This window comes from Pelobates fuscus, chromosome 8, assembly GCF_036172605.1.
Source record: "Pelobates fuscus isolate aPelFus1 chromosome 8, aPelFus1.pri, whole genome shotgun sequence".
Taxonomy (NCBI): domain Eukaryota; kingdom Metazoa; phylum Chordata; class Amphibia; order Anura; family Pelobatidae; genus Pelobates; species Pelobates fuscus.
The window spans coordinates 76,710,142-76,731,017 of NC_086324.1; the positions used below are offsets into that span (position 1 = coordinate 76,710,142).

Below are 20,876 nucleotides of genomic sequence, written 5' to 3' on the forward strand. Positions count from 1 at the left end.
TCTGTCCCCCTCCCTGAAGTGTGTTACCTGTATCATGAATATTGAGGCCCTTTTGGCATGGAAGTCCCTCAATGCCCCTGAGCGTTTCTCCGGCTTTTTAAGTCCCCGAGCGTTTATGGTGAGGATAGTAAGGTGGGTCGGGGGCAGTGCCATCGTATCTTATCGGTGTTGGTGGTAAGGTATGTCTGTATTCAGGGAGTAGGGGAAGAGCGCGGTTGGAAGAGAAAAAGAGGTGAGGTATAGGAATGAAGGGGTGCCTAAAAGAGAAGAGATGAATGGGGATTTCGGTAGGGTTCCGTGACTACTGGGAATATGCGTAGAGGAGCGGATACGCACAGTGCCACTAGTGGCCCGTGCACCTCGCTTACTTTCCTGTAGACGCTGTTTTCTGTGGGGAGTTGAAAGGAGGACTGGAACCTCCGTGCAGTCCACGTTTGTGTTTGGTCCGCACCGCTTGAACCTGTCGACCTTCGAATGGACTGTCACAAATTTGCGGTGCCCCTTTCCAGCTCTAATAAATGAAATTATGATTGTGTGTAGCAATCCTCGCCCTCTAATAACTCGGCCCAGGGTCCTACATGGGTAAACATTTCCTACTCATTAACTATCACAATGTTGGTAAACAGAAAAACAGTAAAAAGTAATGGTAAAAACACATTGACATTTTGTGGTTTGTAGTGTCTCAGGCCTTGGCTATTGGGTATGTTGATTCGTGCGCCCCCACGTTTGGGGAACTAGATTTTGCCGTTTTCCGTTGTTGCCCCTTCGGTAGCAAGCCATCCCCCACTCCCTGAGCGTTCATTACAGGTTGGTTAGGCCCCAGCGGCGAGGCCCAGCCTGGGTGACAGCCCACCCCCCAAAGTCGGGGGGGGTATACATTTGCAACTTATCTCTCTGCTCGCCCCCTGTAAGTCAGAGTCTTTTGGCAGCAGTGGGAGTCATGGGTCATGGCTCTACCCCAAGCGCGGAAGGTATGGGCGAAGGTAATTTACTTGCGGTTGGATAGGGCCTCTACCTGTCGCTGCAGTTCTTGGGTGCAAAGTCCTCCGCACTCCACGGCAGAGATTTAAATTTTTTAACCTTTCTTCGTAACTAAAATGCTCCATTCCTTTTATCAATGCATTTCATATTAATAAAGGGTCTGCAACCAGAAAATTTGTATTTTGTATGCCTTCATTAAAAATTACAGCACTGAGGTGCATTACAAATTCTGTTTACAATTGTCTGTTTTGGATTATAATTACTACGTCACTGTTGGAGCCACAGTGGACAATGAGCTAGCTGCACAAAAGTTAATATTAAGCATTACATTTCAGTTTTTTTTTCTCTTTTTTATGATATCAGTATGCTTTTCCTTAATTCTTTCTTACTTTCTTTCTTCTCTACACATATAGACTGTTTCCATATAATGTCCTGTTATTCAATTGTAAATGATATGTCTCTAAGGAGAAAGCTGCTTTCATCAGCTACATTTCCAGGAGTCATTTCAGGTAAAATGTTGATTCATTGCAGTGTGTAAAAGCTTTCTGTAGCCCCATACTGAACCACTATCTGATGCAGCGGAAGGCTTAATACACATAATGAGCATAAGTTTACCTTCTCAGTTGTGTTGATTGAAATACTTTTTTGTTTCTTGCAATGAAAGCAATTATGATCACAAGTAGTTAGATGTAAATGCCATTCCTCTTCCATTCCTCATCACAAGATCATCACTGGAGTGTTATATTCTATGCATAGTATTTAAAGGAAACTCATGGTTGTTGTTCGATACGTTTCAAGAAAAAAAAACATTAACTCCATTTTATTAATGATTGTCCGCATTATATTTAATATGAGTAATCTGAATCCCACTCTTAGCATTCCACCATAATGCAGGTAATCAAACTGACAAAATTGAGGCTAAATCCAAAGGCCCTTTACTATTACTCTTTTGGCTGTTTATAGCCTGTTCCCCTCCTTCCAACCATGGTTTATCTGACTTCAGTTTAATGGTTCTCATCTTATTTTTAATCAATTCTCTTTTAGCATTTCATATTCTGGTACAACATTACTGCTCTATTCCTTCAGTTGGTGTTCCTGAAGGTTCTGTTCTAGACATTCTTTTTTTCTCATTCTGTGTTTCTTCTGTGGATGGTACGATCGGTTCCTTTGCATCTCAATGGCACCTTTATGCTACCTCTTCCAACTTGTCACTAGCTGCTCATCTGCCTTGCTATAAGATGAATGCACAGAATGTCTTGGTTTTCCATGTAAACAATATGGAAATGAGCCACTAAATCAAACCTATAGTGACACTCCAAGTGACACTACCATTAGCACAAACATTTTACTGTAGCGGTTAGAGTGCAATAAAGTTATAGGTGCAGTCCCTCCTGTCTCATTATCACCTCTCAAGTACAAGGTGAAGATTTTGGTTGCTGGGAACTCTCCAGTTTTGTTAAAACAATTTAGAAACATAGAAACATAGAATGTGACGGCAGATAAGAACCATTCGGCCCATCTAGTCTGCCCAGTTTTCTAAATACTTTCATTAGTCTCTGGCCTTATCTTATAGTTAGGATAGCCTTATGCCTATCCCACGCATGCTTAAACTCCTTTACTGTGTTAACCTCTACCACTTCAGCTGGAAGGCTATTCCATGCATCCACTACCCTCTCAGTACAGTAATACTTCCTGATATTATTTTTAAACCTTTGTCCCTCTAATTTAAGACTATGTCCTCTTGTTGTGGTAGTTTTTCTTCTTTTAAATATAGTCTCCTCCTTTACTGTGTTGATTCCCTTTATGTATTTAAATGTTTCTATCATATCCCCCCGTCTCGTCTTTCCTCCAAGCTATACATGTTAAGATCCTTTAACCTTTCCTGGTAAGTTTTATCCTGCAATCCATGAACCAGTTTAGTAGCCCTTCTCTGAACTCTCTCTAAGGTATCAATATCCTTCTGAAGATACGGTCTCCAGTACTGCGTACAATACTCCAAGTGAGGTCTCCAGTGTTCTGTACAATGGCATGAGCACTTCCCTTTTTCTACTGCTAATACCTCTCCCTATACAACCAAGCATTCTGCTAACATTTCCTGCTGCTCTATTACATTGTCTGCCTACCTTTAAGTCATCAGAAATAATCACCCATAAATCCCGTTCCTCAGATGTTGAGGTTAGGACTCTATCAAATATTCTGTACTCTGCCCTTGGGTTTTTACGTCCAAGATGCATTATCTTGCACTTATCCACATTAAATGTCAGTTGCCACAACTCTGACCATTTTTCTAGTTTACCTAAATCATTAGCCATTTGGCTTATCCCTCCTGGAACATCAACCCTGTTACATATCTTAGTATCATCAGCAAAAAGACATACCTTACCATCAAGACCTTCTGCAATATCACTAATAAAAATATTAAAGAGAATGGGTCCAAGTACAGATCCCTGAGGTACCCCACTGGTGACAAGCCCAAGCTTCGAATATACTCCATTGACTACAACCCTCTGTTGCCTGTCACTCAGCCACTGCCTCACCCATTCAACAATATTGGAATCCAAACTTAAAGATTGCAGTTTATTGATAAGCCTTCTATGTGCAACAGTGTCAAAAGCCTTACTGAAATCTAGGTAAGCAATGTCTACTGCACCACCCTGATCTATAATTTTAGTTACCAAATCAAAAAAATCAATAAGATTAGTTTGGCATGATCTCCCTGAAGTAAACCCATGTTGTCTCTGATCTTGAAATCCATGTGTTTTTAGATGTTCAACAATCCTATCCTTTAACATGTTTTCCATCACTTTCCCCACTACTGAAGTAACGCTTACTGGCCTATAGTTGCCCGACTCCTCCCTATGACCTTTCTTGTGAATGGGCACAACATTCGCCAACTTCCAATCTTCTGGGACTACTCCTGTTATCAATGATTGGTTAAATTTAAAACGGCTTGGCTAAAAATCAGACAGACTCTGCCATAGATAATGCAAAAAGAAATAGTGATTTTGGTGCTTGGACCTATTAATTTCTTGCACCTTTTAGATTTCCTCTTTCTCTTCTTCGAAATCAACTTCTTCTCATATAACTAATGAGTTATATGATTTTTGCAAACATATTTTTAATATAACTAGCAATCATTTTTTGTTGTTGAATAGAGTACACTTCCCGTTTTTCATTTTATGGATATTTACCCTGTTTTCTTTAGATTGTAAACTTGTTTGAGTATGGTTTTTACTAACCCCTGTAAGTGAAGCTTGTCTTTTAGACATTTTTAAAATGTCTCGTCCTCCAGTTTTACAATGCTAGGGAATGTGTTGGCTTGTTATAAATAATAATTAATAAATAATGTAGTATGTGCTAATGCAATAGATATCTGCTTACCAAAACCACTCCTATTAGTTCAGTAAGTAAAGTCGCTATTTTGTGCAGATATGCAATATACTTATAGACAGACAAACTGGTTGACCCTTCTTCTGCCCCTTAGCTGTCAGCCTTTTTTTTTGTTAGGTGCATTGATTTGACAGTATGGTGGTAAAATGCAAAAAAAAAAGCTCTTAAGCAAATTAAATCCAACACAGATTAGTGTATCATAGAGGGACACGGCACCAACACAAAAATATACTTCTGTCGGTAATATACAAAGTAGACAGGTAAATTTGTCATCTGTATTACCCAAATAACGCAGTGAAGTAGAGGTAGCATATAAGTCACCGAGTGCTGAGGCACATTAAAGTTACCAAGTGTCTGCTGATTCCATAGCTGAAGAGCTCCAAACTTCCCCTGGCATTAATATCAGCACAAAAACTGTGTAGTGGGAGGTCCATGGAAGGGGTTTCCATGGCCGAGTAGATACATGCAAGCCTCACGTCACCAAGTACAATGCCAAGCATCAGATTGAGTGATGTATAGCACTCTGTTACTGGACTCTGGAGCAGTGGAAATGTATTTTGTGGAGTGAAAAATCGCACTTCTATGTTTGGCAATCTGATGGGTGAGTCTGGGTTTGGCAAATGCCAGGAGAATGTTACCCGCCTGACTGCATTGTGCTAACTGTAAGGTTTGGTGGAGGTGGGATAATGGTATGGGACTGTTTATTAGCGTATGGACCTCCCTAACCTCCAGTGAATTGAAATATTAATGCTTCAGCATACCAAGATATGTTTTGACAATGCTATGTTTCCAACTTTGTGGGAACAGTTTGGGGAAGGCACTTTTCTATCCCAGCATGATTGTGCCCCAGTGCACAAAGCAAAGTCCATAAAGACATTGCTGGCTTGTCTGTTGTGGAAGAATTTGACTGGCTCGCGCAGAGCCCTGACCTACACCTCTGACCTACACCCCATCGAACACCTTTGGGATGAACTGGATGAGCCAGGCATACTCATCCAACATCAGTGCCTGACCTCACAAATGCTCTACTGGATGAAATTCCCACATAAACACTCACAAATCTTGTGGAAAGCCTTCCCAGAAGAGTGGGGGCTCTAAGAGCTGCAAAGGGGGGACCAACTACTTATTAATGTATATGTATTCAGAATGTAATGTCAGAAACGCCCCTGTTGGTGTAATGGTCAGGTGTCTTAAAACTTTTGTCCATATAGTGTATAGTGTAGGTATGGTATTTCCTCATTTTGTGCTCACTGGTTATTAACAGTCAGTGAGTCAAGCTTAGACAGTATGATAAAATGTTTTAAACATTTTCAGTGACTTCTGTAATATTCTAGCTAACACCCATTAAGATTTCCCCCCTTCTCCTTTATATGTGTCGTCACATGTGTGTTACATTGTGGTCAACTGCGTGTAAATCTGTTGCTACTAATGTTAGTAACTCTCCATAAGATCAGGTTTCCGATCACTTTCCATGGAAATCCAGACTCCCTATTCCTCATGCTACCAGCCTCAACTGCCTCATACCAAACCGACTATCCGCTAATGACTCGAGTGCAAATTATGAATTATTGTCTGTCTCAGTCTGCACTTTTAGATGTAAAAGTTATCATTTATGCATAAATATGATACAAATAGTAAACACATTTACTCATGGTTATGTATCTGCCTGAAATTAATTCAATAGAAAGCTTGCTGTGTTTTCTATTTTTATGTAGGTTTTATATGCATTGTTAAAGATTAATTTCTTAATCATAGCTAAGACTATAGTCATTGTTTTAATGTGTCCTCAGCCACAATTGTTTTGGTTCTCATTTTCCCTCCTCCTGTGTTTATTAGAAAAGCCAGTAAAATTAGCCTCCCGGGAGCATCAAATCCAAGTTTCTGTAGATGTATAGATCCCAGATGAGGAACCTCAAGTGCTTCTTATCTCAAGTGAACAATAAATCATAGCTCCCATTTTGTGATTACCTTGCTTTTCTAGTGTTGTAAAAACAAGGAGTGTAAACACATCTGCTATTACATTGTTTATACAATAAACAATCTCATCATCACTTTTGATAACACTAGAGATTTAGTTGAAAAATAAGATGTCAGATACGCAGGCTATAACTTTAATTTTGCTATTTTTATATGCAATCTTTATATATATATATAATGATAATATATTTAATATAGATATATATATAATGATAATAATTAATCATATAATGATGATATATATCAATTATATTTATATCATTAAATATATAAATGTATATATATATAAATGCTACAATGCTACTGACAATAATGAATGACAATTCTGTTGTTATTGTTAATAGCGTGAACAGTATAATTTTATATATATATATATATATATATATATATATATATATATATATATATATATATATATATATATATAAATAAAAAGTTAAAAGTCTGGCACTCTACCTTAAAGATGATACAAAATGTAAAAAAGCCTCGGTGCTGCAGAGCGTAGGTATGTATGCAGAAAGTAGATAGAGCACTCCAGAGGTCTTTGTTCAAAGGTGGTTTATTCAGTGAAGAGAATCAACGTTTCGACCCTAAGGTCTTTGTCAAGATATTAAAACAAGTGAAACAGTGACATTATATCGCCTAACCAATAACAAAGTAATCACTAACCTGAGAAAGCTGTGTATCCCCAAACCATGTGTGAACGCTATGCTGTAATTGGAACCGGTGCCGTGGAGATTCTGTCGGCGGATAGTGACGTCACAAAAATGCGACCGGAAGAGATCGTGGAGGTGTATCTAGGTAACCTAGGCAACGGTCCGTGAAAATGTAAATGTGCTGTGTAGTGAAGTGACAGTGGCTAAAAGAATATGGGCAAAAGATTTTCTTTTTCTTATTTACTATCCACGTATTCTTCATGTGGTGGATTATACCCTCCACACACTCCGGAGTGTTTCATTCCTTTTATTTCGATATACATCATCCTGCCTGCCACTACTATCACCAGTCATATGGCTAGCTAACGCTTATAATTCTCCTCTTTTCTCATATCATCCAGTTCAATTAGCAACGTAATCTTTTGCCCATATTCTTTTAGCTGGTTCATGGATTGCAGGCAGGGCCGGCGCGTCCATAAGGCGGCACTGGCGGCCGCCTTGGGGCGCACAGGCCCGGGGGCGCAAATGTCCGGGTGACCGTCAGGAGGGAAGCGCACAGCTCCCCTCTCCTGCCGGTCACTTCTTGTAGCGTGGCCGAGCGCCAACTGCAGTGCCTGTTCCCTCTGTAGCACACAGCGCGGCTGGGCCCAGCAGGGGCGGAGCAACAGCCGGCCACCTTCATGTCAGCATGGGAGGACTTCCTCCCAAGAAGATTGCAGAGAGCAGAAAGCAGAGAGGAGGGGGGGCTGGGCAGGACTAGCTCTAACTCCCAACTACCTCAGGCAGCACTCAGGTAAGCCACCCTACTGTGTATGGCTAGAAAAGTGTATATTTTGATGTGTGTGTATGTCTGTCTGTTAGTCTCTTTGTGTGTGTGTGTGTGTGTGTATGTCAGTGTGCCTGTATGACTGTCAGTGTGTCTGTGTGTGTTTGTGTATGTCTGTCAGTGTGTCTGTGTGTATCTATATGTCTGTCAGTGTGTGTGTGTGTGTATGTCTGTCTGTTAGTGTGTCTGTGTGTGTGTGTATGTCTGTCAGTGGGTGTGTGTGTCAGTGTGCCTGTATGACTGTCAGTGTGTATGTGTGTGTTTCTGTCTGTCAGTGTCCATGTGTGTATGTCTGTCAGTGTGTCTGTGTGTGTCTCTGTCAGTGTGTGTGTCTGTGTGTATCTATATGTCTGTCTGTGTGTGTTTATGTCTGTCAGTGTGTCTGTGTGTGTATCTGTATGTCTATCATTGTGTACGTGTGTATCTGAATGTATGTCAGTGTGTGTTTATCTGTATGTCTGTCAGTGTTTGTGTGTCTGTCTATCTGAATGTGTATCTGTTTGTGTATATGTGTATCTGCATGTGTGTCAGGGTGTGTATCTTCATGTATGTGTATCACAGTGTGTGCGTGTGTGGCAGTGTATGTGTATATGTGCATACATCTCAACATTTAAACACCAACACTACACACAAATAAACACCTGCATGCAAACTTCAACACTACATACAAACACACCCCTGCATTCAAATGTCAACACTACATACAAGCACACCTTTGTATCAGACACCAAAATTATATATAAACACACACCTGCATTAAAAAACCAACACTACACGTGAATGCATGCTTGCATTCAAACGCAAACACTACATACAAACTCACCCCTACATTCACACAAACATACTCTATGCAAACACATGCTTACAGTCAAACACACACATACTGCTCCGTGCTAAATACAATCCTGCAAGCATGGGGATCTATCTTTTAGCCATCCTGTGTACATACACAGACCGTCATACAGAGACATAGAGTATATCTTTGTGACTGTGTGCCTGAATAATTATGTCTGTGTGCTTGTATGGTTGTGTGTCTGTATGTTTGTGTATTTGTGCATGTATGTATTTTTGCCTGTATCTATGTCTATGTCTATATGGGAGAAAAGGTGAGATAGAAAGGGGCTAGGGGGAAGAAAGAGATAGAAAGAGGCTGACGGGGAAGTAAGAAATACATAAGAGGGGTTGTATGAGACACACTAAAGGGGGGTGTAAGGCACAAAGGGACCAGAGGGGTAAGAGAGTGGATATGCAACACTAATGGGTGTAAAATGCAAAAGGGGGGCTACGAGACACAGAGGTGAAGATGCATTGTTTTTTTTTGGGTGCGGATGGGGGGGGGGGGGGGGGCGTCAAAATGCATCTTCGCCTTTGTAGTCAAAAATCCTAGCACCGGCCCTGATTGCAGGATAAAACTTACCAGGAAAGGTTAAAGGATCTTAACATGTATATCTTGGAGGAAAGACTAGACAGGGGGGATTTGATAAGAACATTTAAATACATTAAGGGAATCAACATCCGTAAAGGAGGAGACTATATTTAAAAGAAGGAGAACTACAACAACAAGAGGACATAGTCTTAAATTGGAGGAGCAAAGGTCTAAAAATACGTTTAGGAAGTATTATTTTACTGAGAGGGTAGTGGATGCATGGAATAGCCTTCCAGCTGAAGTGGTAGAGGTTAACACAGTAAAGAAGTTTAAGCATGCGTGGTATAGAGATATGGCCAGGAACTAATGAAAGTATTTAGAAAATTGGGCAGACTAGATGTGCCGAATTGTTCTTATGTGCCGTCATGTTCTATGTTTCTATGTTTAACCCGCTTTAGCAATTATTTGTCAAACCATTTAAAAACAAGTTGAGCAGGTATGTGTAGGCCTTCTCTCATTGGCTGAGAGTGTCAGCTGAGAACTTTCAACCAGTTATCACAGCATTGTGTCGGGCTGTGCTTACCTTAGGAAGAGATTTCTGTCTGGCTTGTACTGTGTACAGTGCTGGCACCTGGCAGACCTAGATAAATTGTAAAACTATTTTAACCCCTTAAGGACACATGACATGTGTGACATATCATGATTCCCTTTTATTCCAGAAGTTTGGTCCTTAAGGGGTTAAATAGATTAAATACTCTGCGAAGATGCCAGGTCAATCCAGGCCATAACAGTACATTGGGCTATGGATAAGCCTTCTGTCTAGGCCCAAGATAAACGCTCAATCAAATCACTGCAGTCATCGTGGTTCTTGGAGTAATCCTTTAAGTTTATTCATGCCCATATTTAACAAGTGTATGTGTGAGACATGAAACATAAAATTAAATGTAAAAATCCACACCAATTTATCCTGCAAATAGGTTTCTCCTGCTTAGCTCTTAGCTCCCATTTAATCTTTGTTATAAGATATGGCCTCTAAAATTGGCATCAACATACTTAGGAAAAAATGCACAATATTTATTTTTCTCCTCTTTATTTGCCATGGCCCTGCCTGACTAAACGTAATTGTGATGTAATTCACAATTGTTTTTAAATATAAATGTAAATAAATTGTAGCATCACATGAAAACATTTAACAAAAGTTATAGGCGATTTACAATGTTCCCAAGATGTTTTAAAACTACAGCTTCCATGGTGTTTTGCCATCCTAACAGCATTTCAAAAGCAAGCAAAGGGTAGTGGGAGTTGTAGTTTACAACATCTGGGCATCTACCATTTGGGCAACCCTGCGTTAAACAATTTCTCCCTTTCATTCTGTGGATTGTGGAATGAGGGAACTAATAAAGAGATTCTCACTGATTCCTTGTAATCCACATGCAGTGGGGTGAGAGTTGACATATAGAGCCACATTAAACAAAGTGATTCCACAGTAATGATTATCCACATATGACAGCTACATATTTTTCAGTCAGAGGTTCAGTTCCACACAGTTTTAGAACTTATTCTTAGATATCCCAAGTCCTAGGGCATCATTGTTCGTAGCTCAATGGGGATTATACTCTAGTAAAAATTGGTCTTCAGTTTTTAAGTAAATCACTTTGCTGCTGATAATTCTGTGTTCTAAAAGATGTGTAGGATGCCTGATACAGGGCTAAATACTCAACATGCACATTGACTTGTGGGTTTGCAGTGGTAGGAAGGGGATGTTGCATACTCTAGCTTTGTACCACCCTCCCATTGTCATTATGGCGGTAACGGGGGCTGAACACATTGTGGCGGAACCAACCTCGCCACGAAGCACTGGAGAAGCCTGGTTGCTAGCCTGCTCCCTCTGGAATATGGTCCCATGTTAAATGCTGTTCTTTTCCCCTGCAGAAAGGCTTGTTCGTGCCTTTCTGCCTGGACGTTCGGTAGATTGAACCAACCGAACCAACCCACAAATGGGGGGACCACCTGGGCAAGGAGTGATTTACCTCTCAGAAGCTGCGGTTAACCGCAGCTTAATCGGTGAATGCTGGGTGGCCGCTGTTCGTATAACCGAACACGTGGCAGCGGCCATTTTAAACTCCCGAATAGCCAGCGGTGTTCAGCTCCAGAACTGTGGAACTCAAAACAGACATTTAAACTCACGAACACTGCTGAGCTGTCGACCTCCCTTCTCCTGCAATTCATATGGACGCCGTCCGTTCGGTACTTTCCCCTATGTGAGCAGTGTTACCCGAGATAGCTATGCCATCGAGCTCATTCGTATAATGAAAGACTATGTGAAAGACTTTGGCTCCATGGCGATTGAACTATATGTATGTGATCTGATCACCATTCGGTAAAAATGTGCGCTCAGATCTAAGCTATCTGGGGATATGTTGAATGTATATGTTTTATGTAATATTTGCAACATTGTGTAATTTTATGTATTTTTGCTAACATGTGGCTAATGGAGTTTTGCCTCTGTCCTTGGAGATAATTGGATTACTTCCCAATTATCTCCAGGATAGAGAACTCTGTGGAACTGGGTTTGGACAGAAAAGCCATGCTTCAGTTGGTCACAAAGGACTTCGACCTAACTTTTAAACCAATGGAAGGAATTGCCTGATTTTTGAGTATGTTTGTATTTGGAGTATGCTGATTATGAAAATGTATGTGAGTGTGATGTATACTTTTAAAGTTATGAATATTGTGTAAAACTGTGTATTTTCCTGCCTGTGATAACTATGTTAGCCCATTGTGTTCAGTAATTATATCACAGGCAGAGGGGATTTTGCTGGAATGAATGGGAGTGTTTATCTGTGTTGTATGTTTTGATTGGGTGTTCCACAAAACCCTGTGGGTGGGACTTTGTCTGTAAAATGTGTATATAAGGCCAATAAAGACACAGCTCAGTCTGTTCCTGTTTTGACCCTCAACACAGAGCCTTGTCTCGTTCTTGGGGGGACCTTTTGTATGGTTTTTCCTATTCGACTGTTTGGAGCATTCGCATGGTTCCGGTTCAGCTGTTTACAGCATTCATATGGTTTCCTGTCTGGGTGATTGGTGTCTTCGGTAGCTACCTGTATATCTGGAAGGGAATATCTCCTAAACGGCTTTTAACTTCTTTTATGCCTGGGGGTGCAGTTACACACATGTTCTTGGGTTTAAGTCCTTTTAAAATTCTATTTACCGTATATACTCGAGTATAAGCCGAGTTTTTCAGCACATTTTTTGTGCTGAAAAACCCCAACTCGGCTTATACTCGAGTCATAGTCTGTATTATGGCAATTTGCATTGCCATAATACAGACAATGGGGGCTGTGGGGGCTGCAGAGAGATGTTACTTACCTTTCCTGCAGCTCCTGTCAGCTCTCTCCTCCTCCGCCGGTCCGTTCAGCTCTTCTGTCAGCTCACACTGTAAATCTCGCGAGAGCCGCGGCTCTCGCAAGATTTACACTGGGAGCTGACCGAGGTGCTGAACGGACCGGCGGAGGAGGAGAGAGCTGACAGGAGCTGCAGGAAAGGTAAGTAACATCTCTCTGCAGCCCTCACAGCCCCCTCCTACACAGTGCCCATCCACTGGACCACCAGGGAAGAAGAGCCCCCCTCCCTGGCCAGCTAGCAAGCAGGGAGGGGGGACAAAAAAATTTATATATATTAATAATAATAAAAAAAATAAAAATAAAAAAATAATAAAATAAAAATATTAAAATAAAAAATAATAATAAAATAATAAAATAATAATAATGTAAAATATGTATAATAAATAGTAATATGTATAATAATAATAAAAAATGTAATGAAACAAAAAAAAAATATTAAAATAATAATTAAAAAATAAAAATGCCCACCCCCCACCAAGGCTCTGCATCACACTCTGCATTACACACACACATACACACACTGCATTCATACACACACACACTGCATTCATACACACACACACTGCATTCATACACACACACACTGCACTCATACACACACACTGCACTCATACACACAGCATTCATACACACACACAGCATTCATACACACACACTGCATTCATACACACACACTGCATTCATACACACACCATTCTCATACACACACCATTCTCATACACACACCATTCTCATACACACACACTGCACTCATACACACAGCACTCATACACACACACTGCACTCATACATACACACACACTGCACTCATACACACACACTGCACTCATACACACACACTGCACTCATACACACACACTTCACTCATACACACACACTTCACTCATACACACAGCATTCATACACACACACTGCACTCATACACACAGCCTTCTCATACACACACACTGCATTCATATACACACTGCACTCATATACACACTGCACTCATATACACACTGCACTCATACACACACTGCACTCATACACACACTGCATTCTCATACATACTGCATTCATTATATACACACACTGTAAATAAATATTCAATTAATATAATTTTTTTAGGCTCTAATTTTATTTAGAAATTTACCAGCAGCTGCTGCATTTCCCACCCTAGTCTTATACTCGAGTCAATAAGTTTTATCAGTTTTTTGGGGTAAAATTAGGGGCTTCGGCTTATATTCGGGTCAGCTTATACTCGAGTATATACGGTAGTTGTATCATCTAATCATCATCTTCTGCACATGAACACTTTAGCATACTTGTAAGTGAACTTACACGCCACACAATTGACCTCCTGACACATTGCCACAACCTAACTCCATATTAAAAAGCAAACGTGTAGAGAAAACTTTAGAATCTTATGGATAGTATCCAATATATCTTCAACACACAAGTACAATGGAGATAGCTGGACACATTTTGAAAACTTGGGATGTAAGACAGCCTAGTACATAGATCAGATCTTTCTTTCTACCAGATATTATTTTAAAAAAACTTGAAATGGCACTCTATCTTATTAAAGAGGTTATGGTACCAGGACCCTGCAGTCTTATGTTTGACAGATGTGCCAAGCATATAAGTCACATCAATCAGAGAACTAGGAATTTCTCTATGAATACTACTACTAATGTCAGTACTGATATGGGGGGGTCTTACAGACACTGCTCCCACCAAAGCCTGCACCTGTCATTTTAGTTATTGGTAATGCAGAAGATCCAATATAAACCTATATTGCCATGCAGACAAACCTGTCAAGCATAAGACTGCAGAAACAGGGTCTAGATATCATAACCACATGAAAAAAGCTGAAGGGGTTATGGTGTATAGAATGCTCCCTTAATAAACTTGCTTAGCAATTAATTGCTAACGGCTAAATATAGTGCTATTGCCATGTCAACCAAATTAATAATTCATGTTACTCATGTCTCTAAATTTATGATCCAAGGTCTGCACATTTTGGGGAAAGTTCAAAGTTGATGCAGTGATCTGTTGAAGTATATCTCATACAGTAGCTATGTAAAACTGATTGTGTTATGGTTTATTAATACAATTTTTACTATACACTTTGTCAGGCATGGGCAACTTTTGGCACTCCAGATGTTTTGGATTATACCTCCCATGATGCTTTGCCAGCATTATGGATGTAAGAGCATTATGGGGGGATGTAGTCCACAACATCTGGAGTGCTGAAGGTTGTCTATGCCTGCACTATGCTGTATGTTTTTAATATTAATTGAACAAATATATATATATATTACCTGGTTTATATTGCAATTTAAATTGAATTGATTTAGATAAAAATGTTTGTATATGCTGATGTGCTATGTAAAAATAGACTTAAAATGAAACGCCAACACAATCCCCCCAACTGCACTGCACATAGCATGTTTCTAATGTGGCTATTTTGTATTCCCCAGGGAGGCGAGCATTGCTACTACCACGGTACTATCAGAGGTATACAGGATTCCAGGGTGGCGGTCTCTACGTGCAATGGTTTACAGTAAGGAGAATGCTGCTCTTTTGTTCTTTCAACCTGTAAACAGTATGAATGATTTACTGCTTTGAAAACATTGATGACTGATTTGGTTGCAAACTCCTAAACTTAGTACAGTCAATCATAGTTTTTCTATTACCATAGCAACAATATACATAGTTTTATATTCAGCAAGGAAAAACTGAATCAGTTTTTATGCAGATATTTCAAGGGTCACACTGAGCCATTACACCATGTTCTCCTGGTGCTTATCATCTAGTTTAATGTCTAATGTGTCCCTTGGATTTTCTACCATCAACCCCTATCCAGGGTAAATCAAATTGACATTAAAGGAACATTCCAAACAACTAAAGCACTTTAACTTGTTGAGGTGATTTGTGTGAGAAGAGTGTGTCCTTTTTTTTTTTTTTTTTTTTTTTTTTCTTCTTTGTACAATTTCCATAGAAATTGTCACTTTTATAAATGAACGTTGTTAAAAATTCACCTGTTACTTCCTGTTAATTTAGTTCAGTGGACTAAACTCAATAGGGAGACAATTGTCCAGAGCTGCATTAGGAAGTCTGTGATTGGACAGCCACCAAAAGTCTGGACTGGGGAAGAAAGGAAGGGCTTACAAAGGCTGCAACCAAAAGATATGCTGCTTTTGCAAGCTGTTTTTCTTTTTACTCAGAATTTTTTTTTAATGCATAAATAAATGCATTTAAATGGGGTATATATACTAAATAGTGATTTTTTTAATTACTTGATTTTTTAAAAAATGTCTTTATAATGCAGTGGGATGTCCCATTAATGATGCAAATATGATATTCCCATTAGGGGTGTTGCCAGGACATTTTAGGCAGCATTGGCTCTACAATGAGAGTGTCCCTTTAATGTAGACAATTGAACTTTTTTCCTTTCCTTTCCTTTCTTTTTTTTTTTTCATACTTATTTTTATTTTATTGTGATTATAAAACATTATAAAACGTTGAAGATGAGATAGTTACAGTATACAGATACGAAGATGGAATCATTACCATAAACATTACATTTCTTGAAAAGAGCAAGCAACAGGTTAGATACATGAGGTTACAAGTTAACAATTGTTCCAAAGTTCCTTACTTGCGGTACAGCAGTGTTTATCAAGACAATAGAAGAGAGGTGTAGCAGAGTTAATGCTATGCTGAGTTGTCTAAGTATGCGGTCTTAGATGGGGTAGGATTGTGTGCGGGATTCTTTAGGAGGGTGCGAATATCTATTTTCTAGGAATTCATTCCATGGGCTCCATATGAGCTTAAATGTCTGGTAGTTTTTGGAGGTTGCGTAAGTTAGTTCCTCCATTTGTTTTATACTTTCTACCCTGCGCAACCACTCCCTAACAGATGGGGGTTGTTGGTTTTTCCACTTAGCTGGAATCGACAGGTTAGCTGCTGTGAGTAAGTGTGTTATTAAGGATAGGCTTGGTTTATTAATGCCTGGTGGTGGGAGGAGGAAGATTAGATATTCTGGAGAGAAGGGTATAGACACTCCTGTGGCCATCTTGATTAGTTTAAGGATTCTCAACCAAAACGATTGTATGTGTGTTTTTCCTTTCTTAATGAACTGTATTGATAGATCAGTATTGCCAAACAAACGTATCAAATCTTCAATATTTAAGTTGTGTTTGGGAAGATATATGGTATTTTATGAATGTTTGCATATACAATTTAAGTATGATAGCAAGAAATCCATCAATACATCAAGCATAGAAAAATAAATGAATGCAAGCAAGCTGAAATGCTGCTATCACATTTATCACATTGTTTGAACTTCAGAGATTTACAAGTGAAATGTGGTTAAAGCTTTACAACAAGCTCAAATTATAAGGATTATATGCACATTGTATGTGTTTTCAGTATTTTTGGATATTTTCCTTCATAACAACATCCTTATGTTTTTTAGAGGGTATGGGTGTTTGTAATGAGATAGATCACGTGCAGCAATTCTACTTTTAAATAAATAAGCTTACGGTTTAAGCAGGGGTCATATCATAAAAAAAAAAAAGAGTATAGCAACTCCTCAAGGTCACCACCATTTGTTGCCTCTTAAAAGAACAGTTCAAGCAACATAACCACGACAGGGCTAAATGGCAATTTTGATATTTAATAAAGCCAATCAGAATTTGGTCAACGTAACCGAATTTGCACCAATGGATCACTGGATGAATTCAATGTCTGGCTTAAAATCAGTGCTTTTTCTATATTTGAACCATATACAAAGTGTAGGATGTAAAATATTTACAAAGCACTAATATTAAACAAAATTGGGATCAAATGCATCTGGTAGGATGTACATTCGTACATTATAGTTCAATTATAGTTTTTGCAAGCGAACAATGATTGTATTGACCACTGACAATGCTAACAGCTAGTGATGCAATTTGTGTCACTGGCTACGCCCCCTCACGGCCCACCCATCCGGATCCAATGCCTCCCAATAAGGTATGCCCATAGGCTTGTTCATTTACATTTTTTTTTTAATTTAATTTGTTTTTATTTTAATGTTAGGTTAAGGCTAGGTTTTAAAAAGAATATATTAGACACTATATGAGAAGCAGATATAATGAATTGTTCTTCCTCTTGCCTTCTCCTTTGGTCTTCCAGTGCTTGTAAAATGGGTCAGATTCATTTTAGTATAGTATGCTTCTCTTGGCTTGAGAGCTGCAGGTAGTCTATCACTTTATTGATGTTATTAATCCATACACGAGCACAGACTACATTCTCCCAACAGTACCTATTGTATTACTACTTCCTTTATATTATACTTCCTATGGGTTCTCTTCCTCTCTTAATGTATCCCCTCCATCACCAGTTTTCCAATGTATAATTTTTTTCAATGTTTCCTTGGCTTTTACAAATAAACTTCCTAATTTTTGTCCGGTAACAGTATATAATCACACACTTTACTACCTTAGAAGGAACACTACAGGGTCAGGAACACAAATGTGTATTCCTTCCCTATAGTGTTAAAACTATGATATAAGTGGCCTGCCCCCCTTAGTCCCCCTTAAAAGATCATAAAACATACTTTATTTCCAGCCCTGCGCAGGTCCGCAGGCGCTGGCCTCACCCCTGAACCGCCTCCTTGACTGACATCATCCGAATTGATGACCTCCGCCAATCCAGTGCTTTCCCATAGGAAAATAATTGGATTGTCTGAGATCGTCAAGGAGGCAGGGGTGGGGCCAAACGCCGGCCTGGCCAATCAGTATCTCCTCATAGAGATGCATTGAATCAATGCATCTCTATTAGGAAAGTCCAGTGTCTCCATGACACTAGAGGTGTTCCTAAACTGCAATGTAAACACAGTACTTTCTCTAAAAAGGCAGCATTTACATTAAAATGCCTGAAGGGACTGATTGTAAGCTGTAGTTGTTTTGATGACTTTAGTGACAATTTAAATAGTAACACTGTACCAACAATTCAATATGGTTTCCCCCTGCTCATATCATATTCCATTCCACACCGTCCAAATCCAACTCATTTATTTTCCTTTTTTTTTTTTATTAGCATGAGACATAAATATGATTTATCTTTACTTTTATTAAGCATATTTACAGTTTACAGTCTCTAACATTACATGTTTGGGTAGAATACAAGATGTGTGGTACCTTTGGACTCACAAAGAGTCATCCTTCAGCGCTCAGGAAAGGAAAAACCTCCTTTGGAGGAAACCTCTGGGGAACCATGGCTGGAAGGACTGCCCTTCCCTCTGGGCTTTAAAAAGGCTAATGGAGACAGTTTATCAGCATCGGGCTTGCTCTGTCTATGAGCTAGTAATTCTGATATGACAGACAGAAAGCAGCCAGGAAGGAAGGTAAACAGGCAGACAACAGTTAGACAGGCAAGAAAGTAAGAAGGCAGGCAGGCAGGAAGGAAGACAGACAGAATTTGAGGGGGAGCCAATGCACTCATGCATGGGAGTAGGAGGTTGGAAGGGGGGAAGCTGGTGTAGCTTTTAAGATCATACATTGTTAAAGAAAGATAAGAAAAATTATGTTAAAGTTAGCTCATCCAGCTTCTTATTCCAAGGCTGAAGTTATCTTCCTGTTTATCCAGCTACTTATTCAGGCTGGCTTCTTGTTTGTCCTTTTTGTATTACGAAAGTGAATTTTTAGTAAACAAAAATCCGAAAAACTTCCTGAAAATTCAATCTAGTTTAAACCAAATGATATTGATAACAAAAAAAAAAAAAATATTGGCAATGAACCTGGTGCATCCCTCTTTATAAAAACGTCAAATATGACTTGAGCAAAATTATATTGTTTACAAAATTGGCACCAAACCTAAAATGCTAACATCCATACTTTTCAACTGGACATTCTAAATGTAACCAAATATGTTCTCTATAAACAACGACTCACTGTATTGTATACTAATTGGGCATCTCCCTATAGGAAAATGTCCTATATGGCCTGATCCAAATAATATTAATTGCAAAATATGGCAAAGAACTTGGTACCTAAACACCTATGTATTTCAATAAGAAATTATGAATAAGGAATCAATCTTTACAGTTTGGTGAATGATCTTGGCTGACCCAAATTTGATTTGTTTTCTACTAATTAGGTATCTCTCTTTTTAGAAAAAAGTTGAATCTGACCTGAGCCAAATTGTATCAAATGCAAAATATGGCACCAAACTTGACATCCTAAAATCCATGCATTTTAAAGGACCATTTCATCTCATGAAGTGGTCTAGGTGCAGTGGTCCTGTAGTTTCAACCCTTCAACATAAAACATTGTTGTTTTGTATAAAAGACAACGGTTGCGGGGGCGGAGCCTGACAGGCAAGAGGAGCAGACGTGTGTGTCTGGAGCTCCTGCTAGATAAGCGAAAAAAGCAACCTTAACCCCGGCTAAACCGTGATTACACCCCACCGACGGGCAGCTAAGAGCCCAGAGGGGACTAAGTGTCTAATCCTGAGTCACTACGGAACGGATTAAGCACGGGAGACCGAAGAGACACTGCTGCGGCCTACTACGCCGAAACTGGGGAGAGGCGGACGACCTTCCTGCTCCCTGGTACCCAGCTAGAGCAAGCAATCTCCTACCCCCCCAACTGGACCGGAGGGGGTTATCCCGGTCCCTACTCGACTGCACACAACAAGCGGCACAGAACCGACACTACAGGCCCAGCACAAGGTATTAACGAGCAAGGACAGACAAACCAAAATGGCGATGGTCGCATTGCCTGCTGAAACGGCACACAGGCAGCACGCACCAGCTCTCTGCTCTGCAGACCGCATGTTGAGGCGGCTACATAAGCACTTCCAAAGGCTATGGACCGCTTTGGAGGCACACCTGTTTTCCAAACCGCTCCAGCCCCGAGTCTGTGAACGGGGCGGCGGGAGACGGAGGGCGCAGAGAACAACCTCGGGCCTAACGTACCAGAATAAGCCTGCACTTTCTACCGCTAGCCCACCTGGGCCGAGGGCCACCAAGGGCTTGACCCGTAGGCGTCATCCACACGGACGGAAGGAGGACCGCCACAGAAGGCGACAGACCACCAGATCCCCCCGTTACTCCCGCTATGGGAATGACCCGGCCCATGGAGGAGCCCGGGTCAGTGGTTTAAAGACGTCGGCCTTGATCCCGGCCTGGGGCTGGAGGGAGGACTCACCTCGCCCCCGCCGAACAGCCACCTCCGTACCCTCCTCTGCCTCATACCATACACAGCGGAGAAAATACAAACCATCACATACCCTGCATATCTCCA

At 40.1% G+C, this 20,876-nt stretch overlaps 1 protein-coding gene across 2 annotated transcripts in view; it reads left to right on the plus strand.

The window, feature by feature from the left end:
- ADAM23 (ADAM metallopeptidase domain 23) overlaps positions 1-20,876 on the plus strand; it is a 221,656-nt gene that overhangs the window by 79,846 nt on the left and 120,934 nt on the right. For both annotated transcript variants that reach the window (XM_063430077.1, XM_063430075.1), the window contains exon 5: positions 15,066-15,148. In XM_063430077.1, coding sequence (XP_063286147.1) covers positions 15,066-15,148 — 83 coding nt within the window. The remainder of the gene's footprint in view (positions 1-15,065; positions 15,149-20,876) is intronic.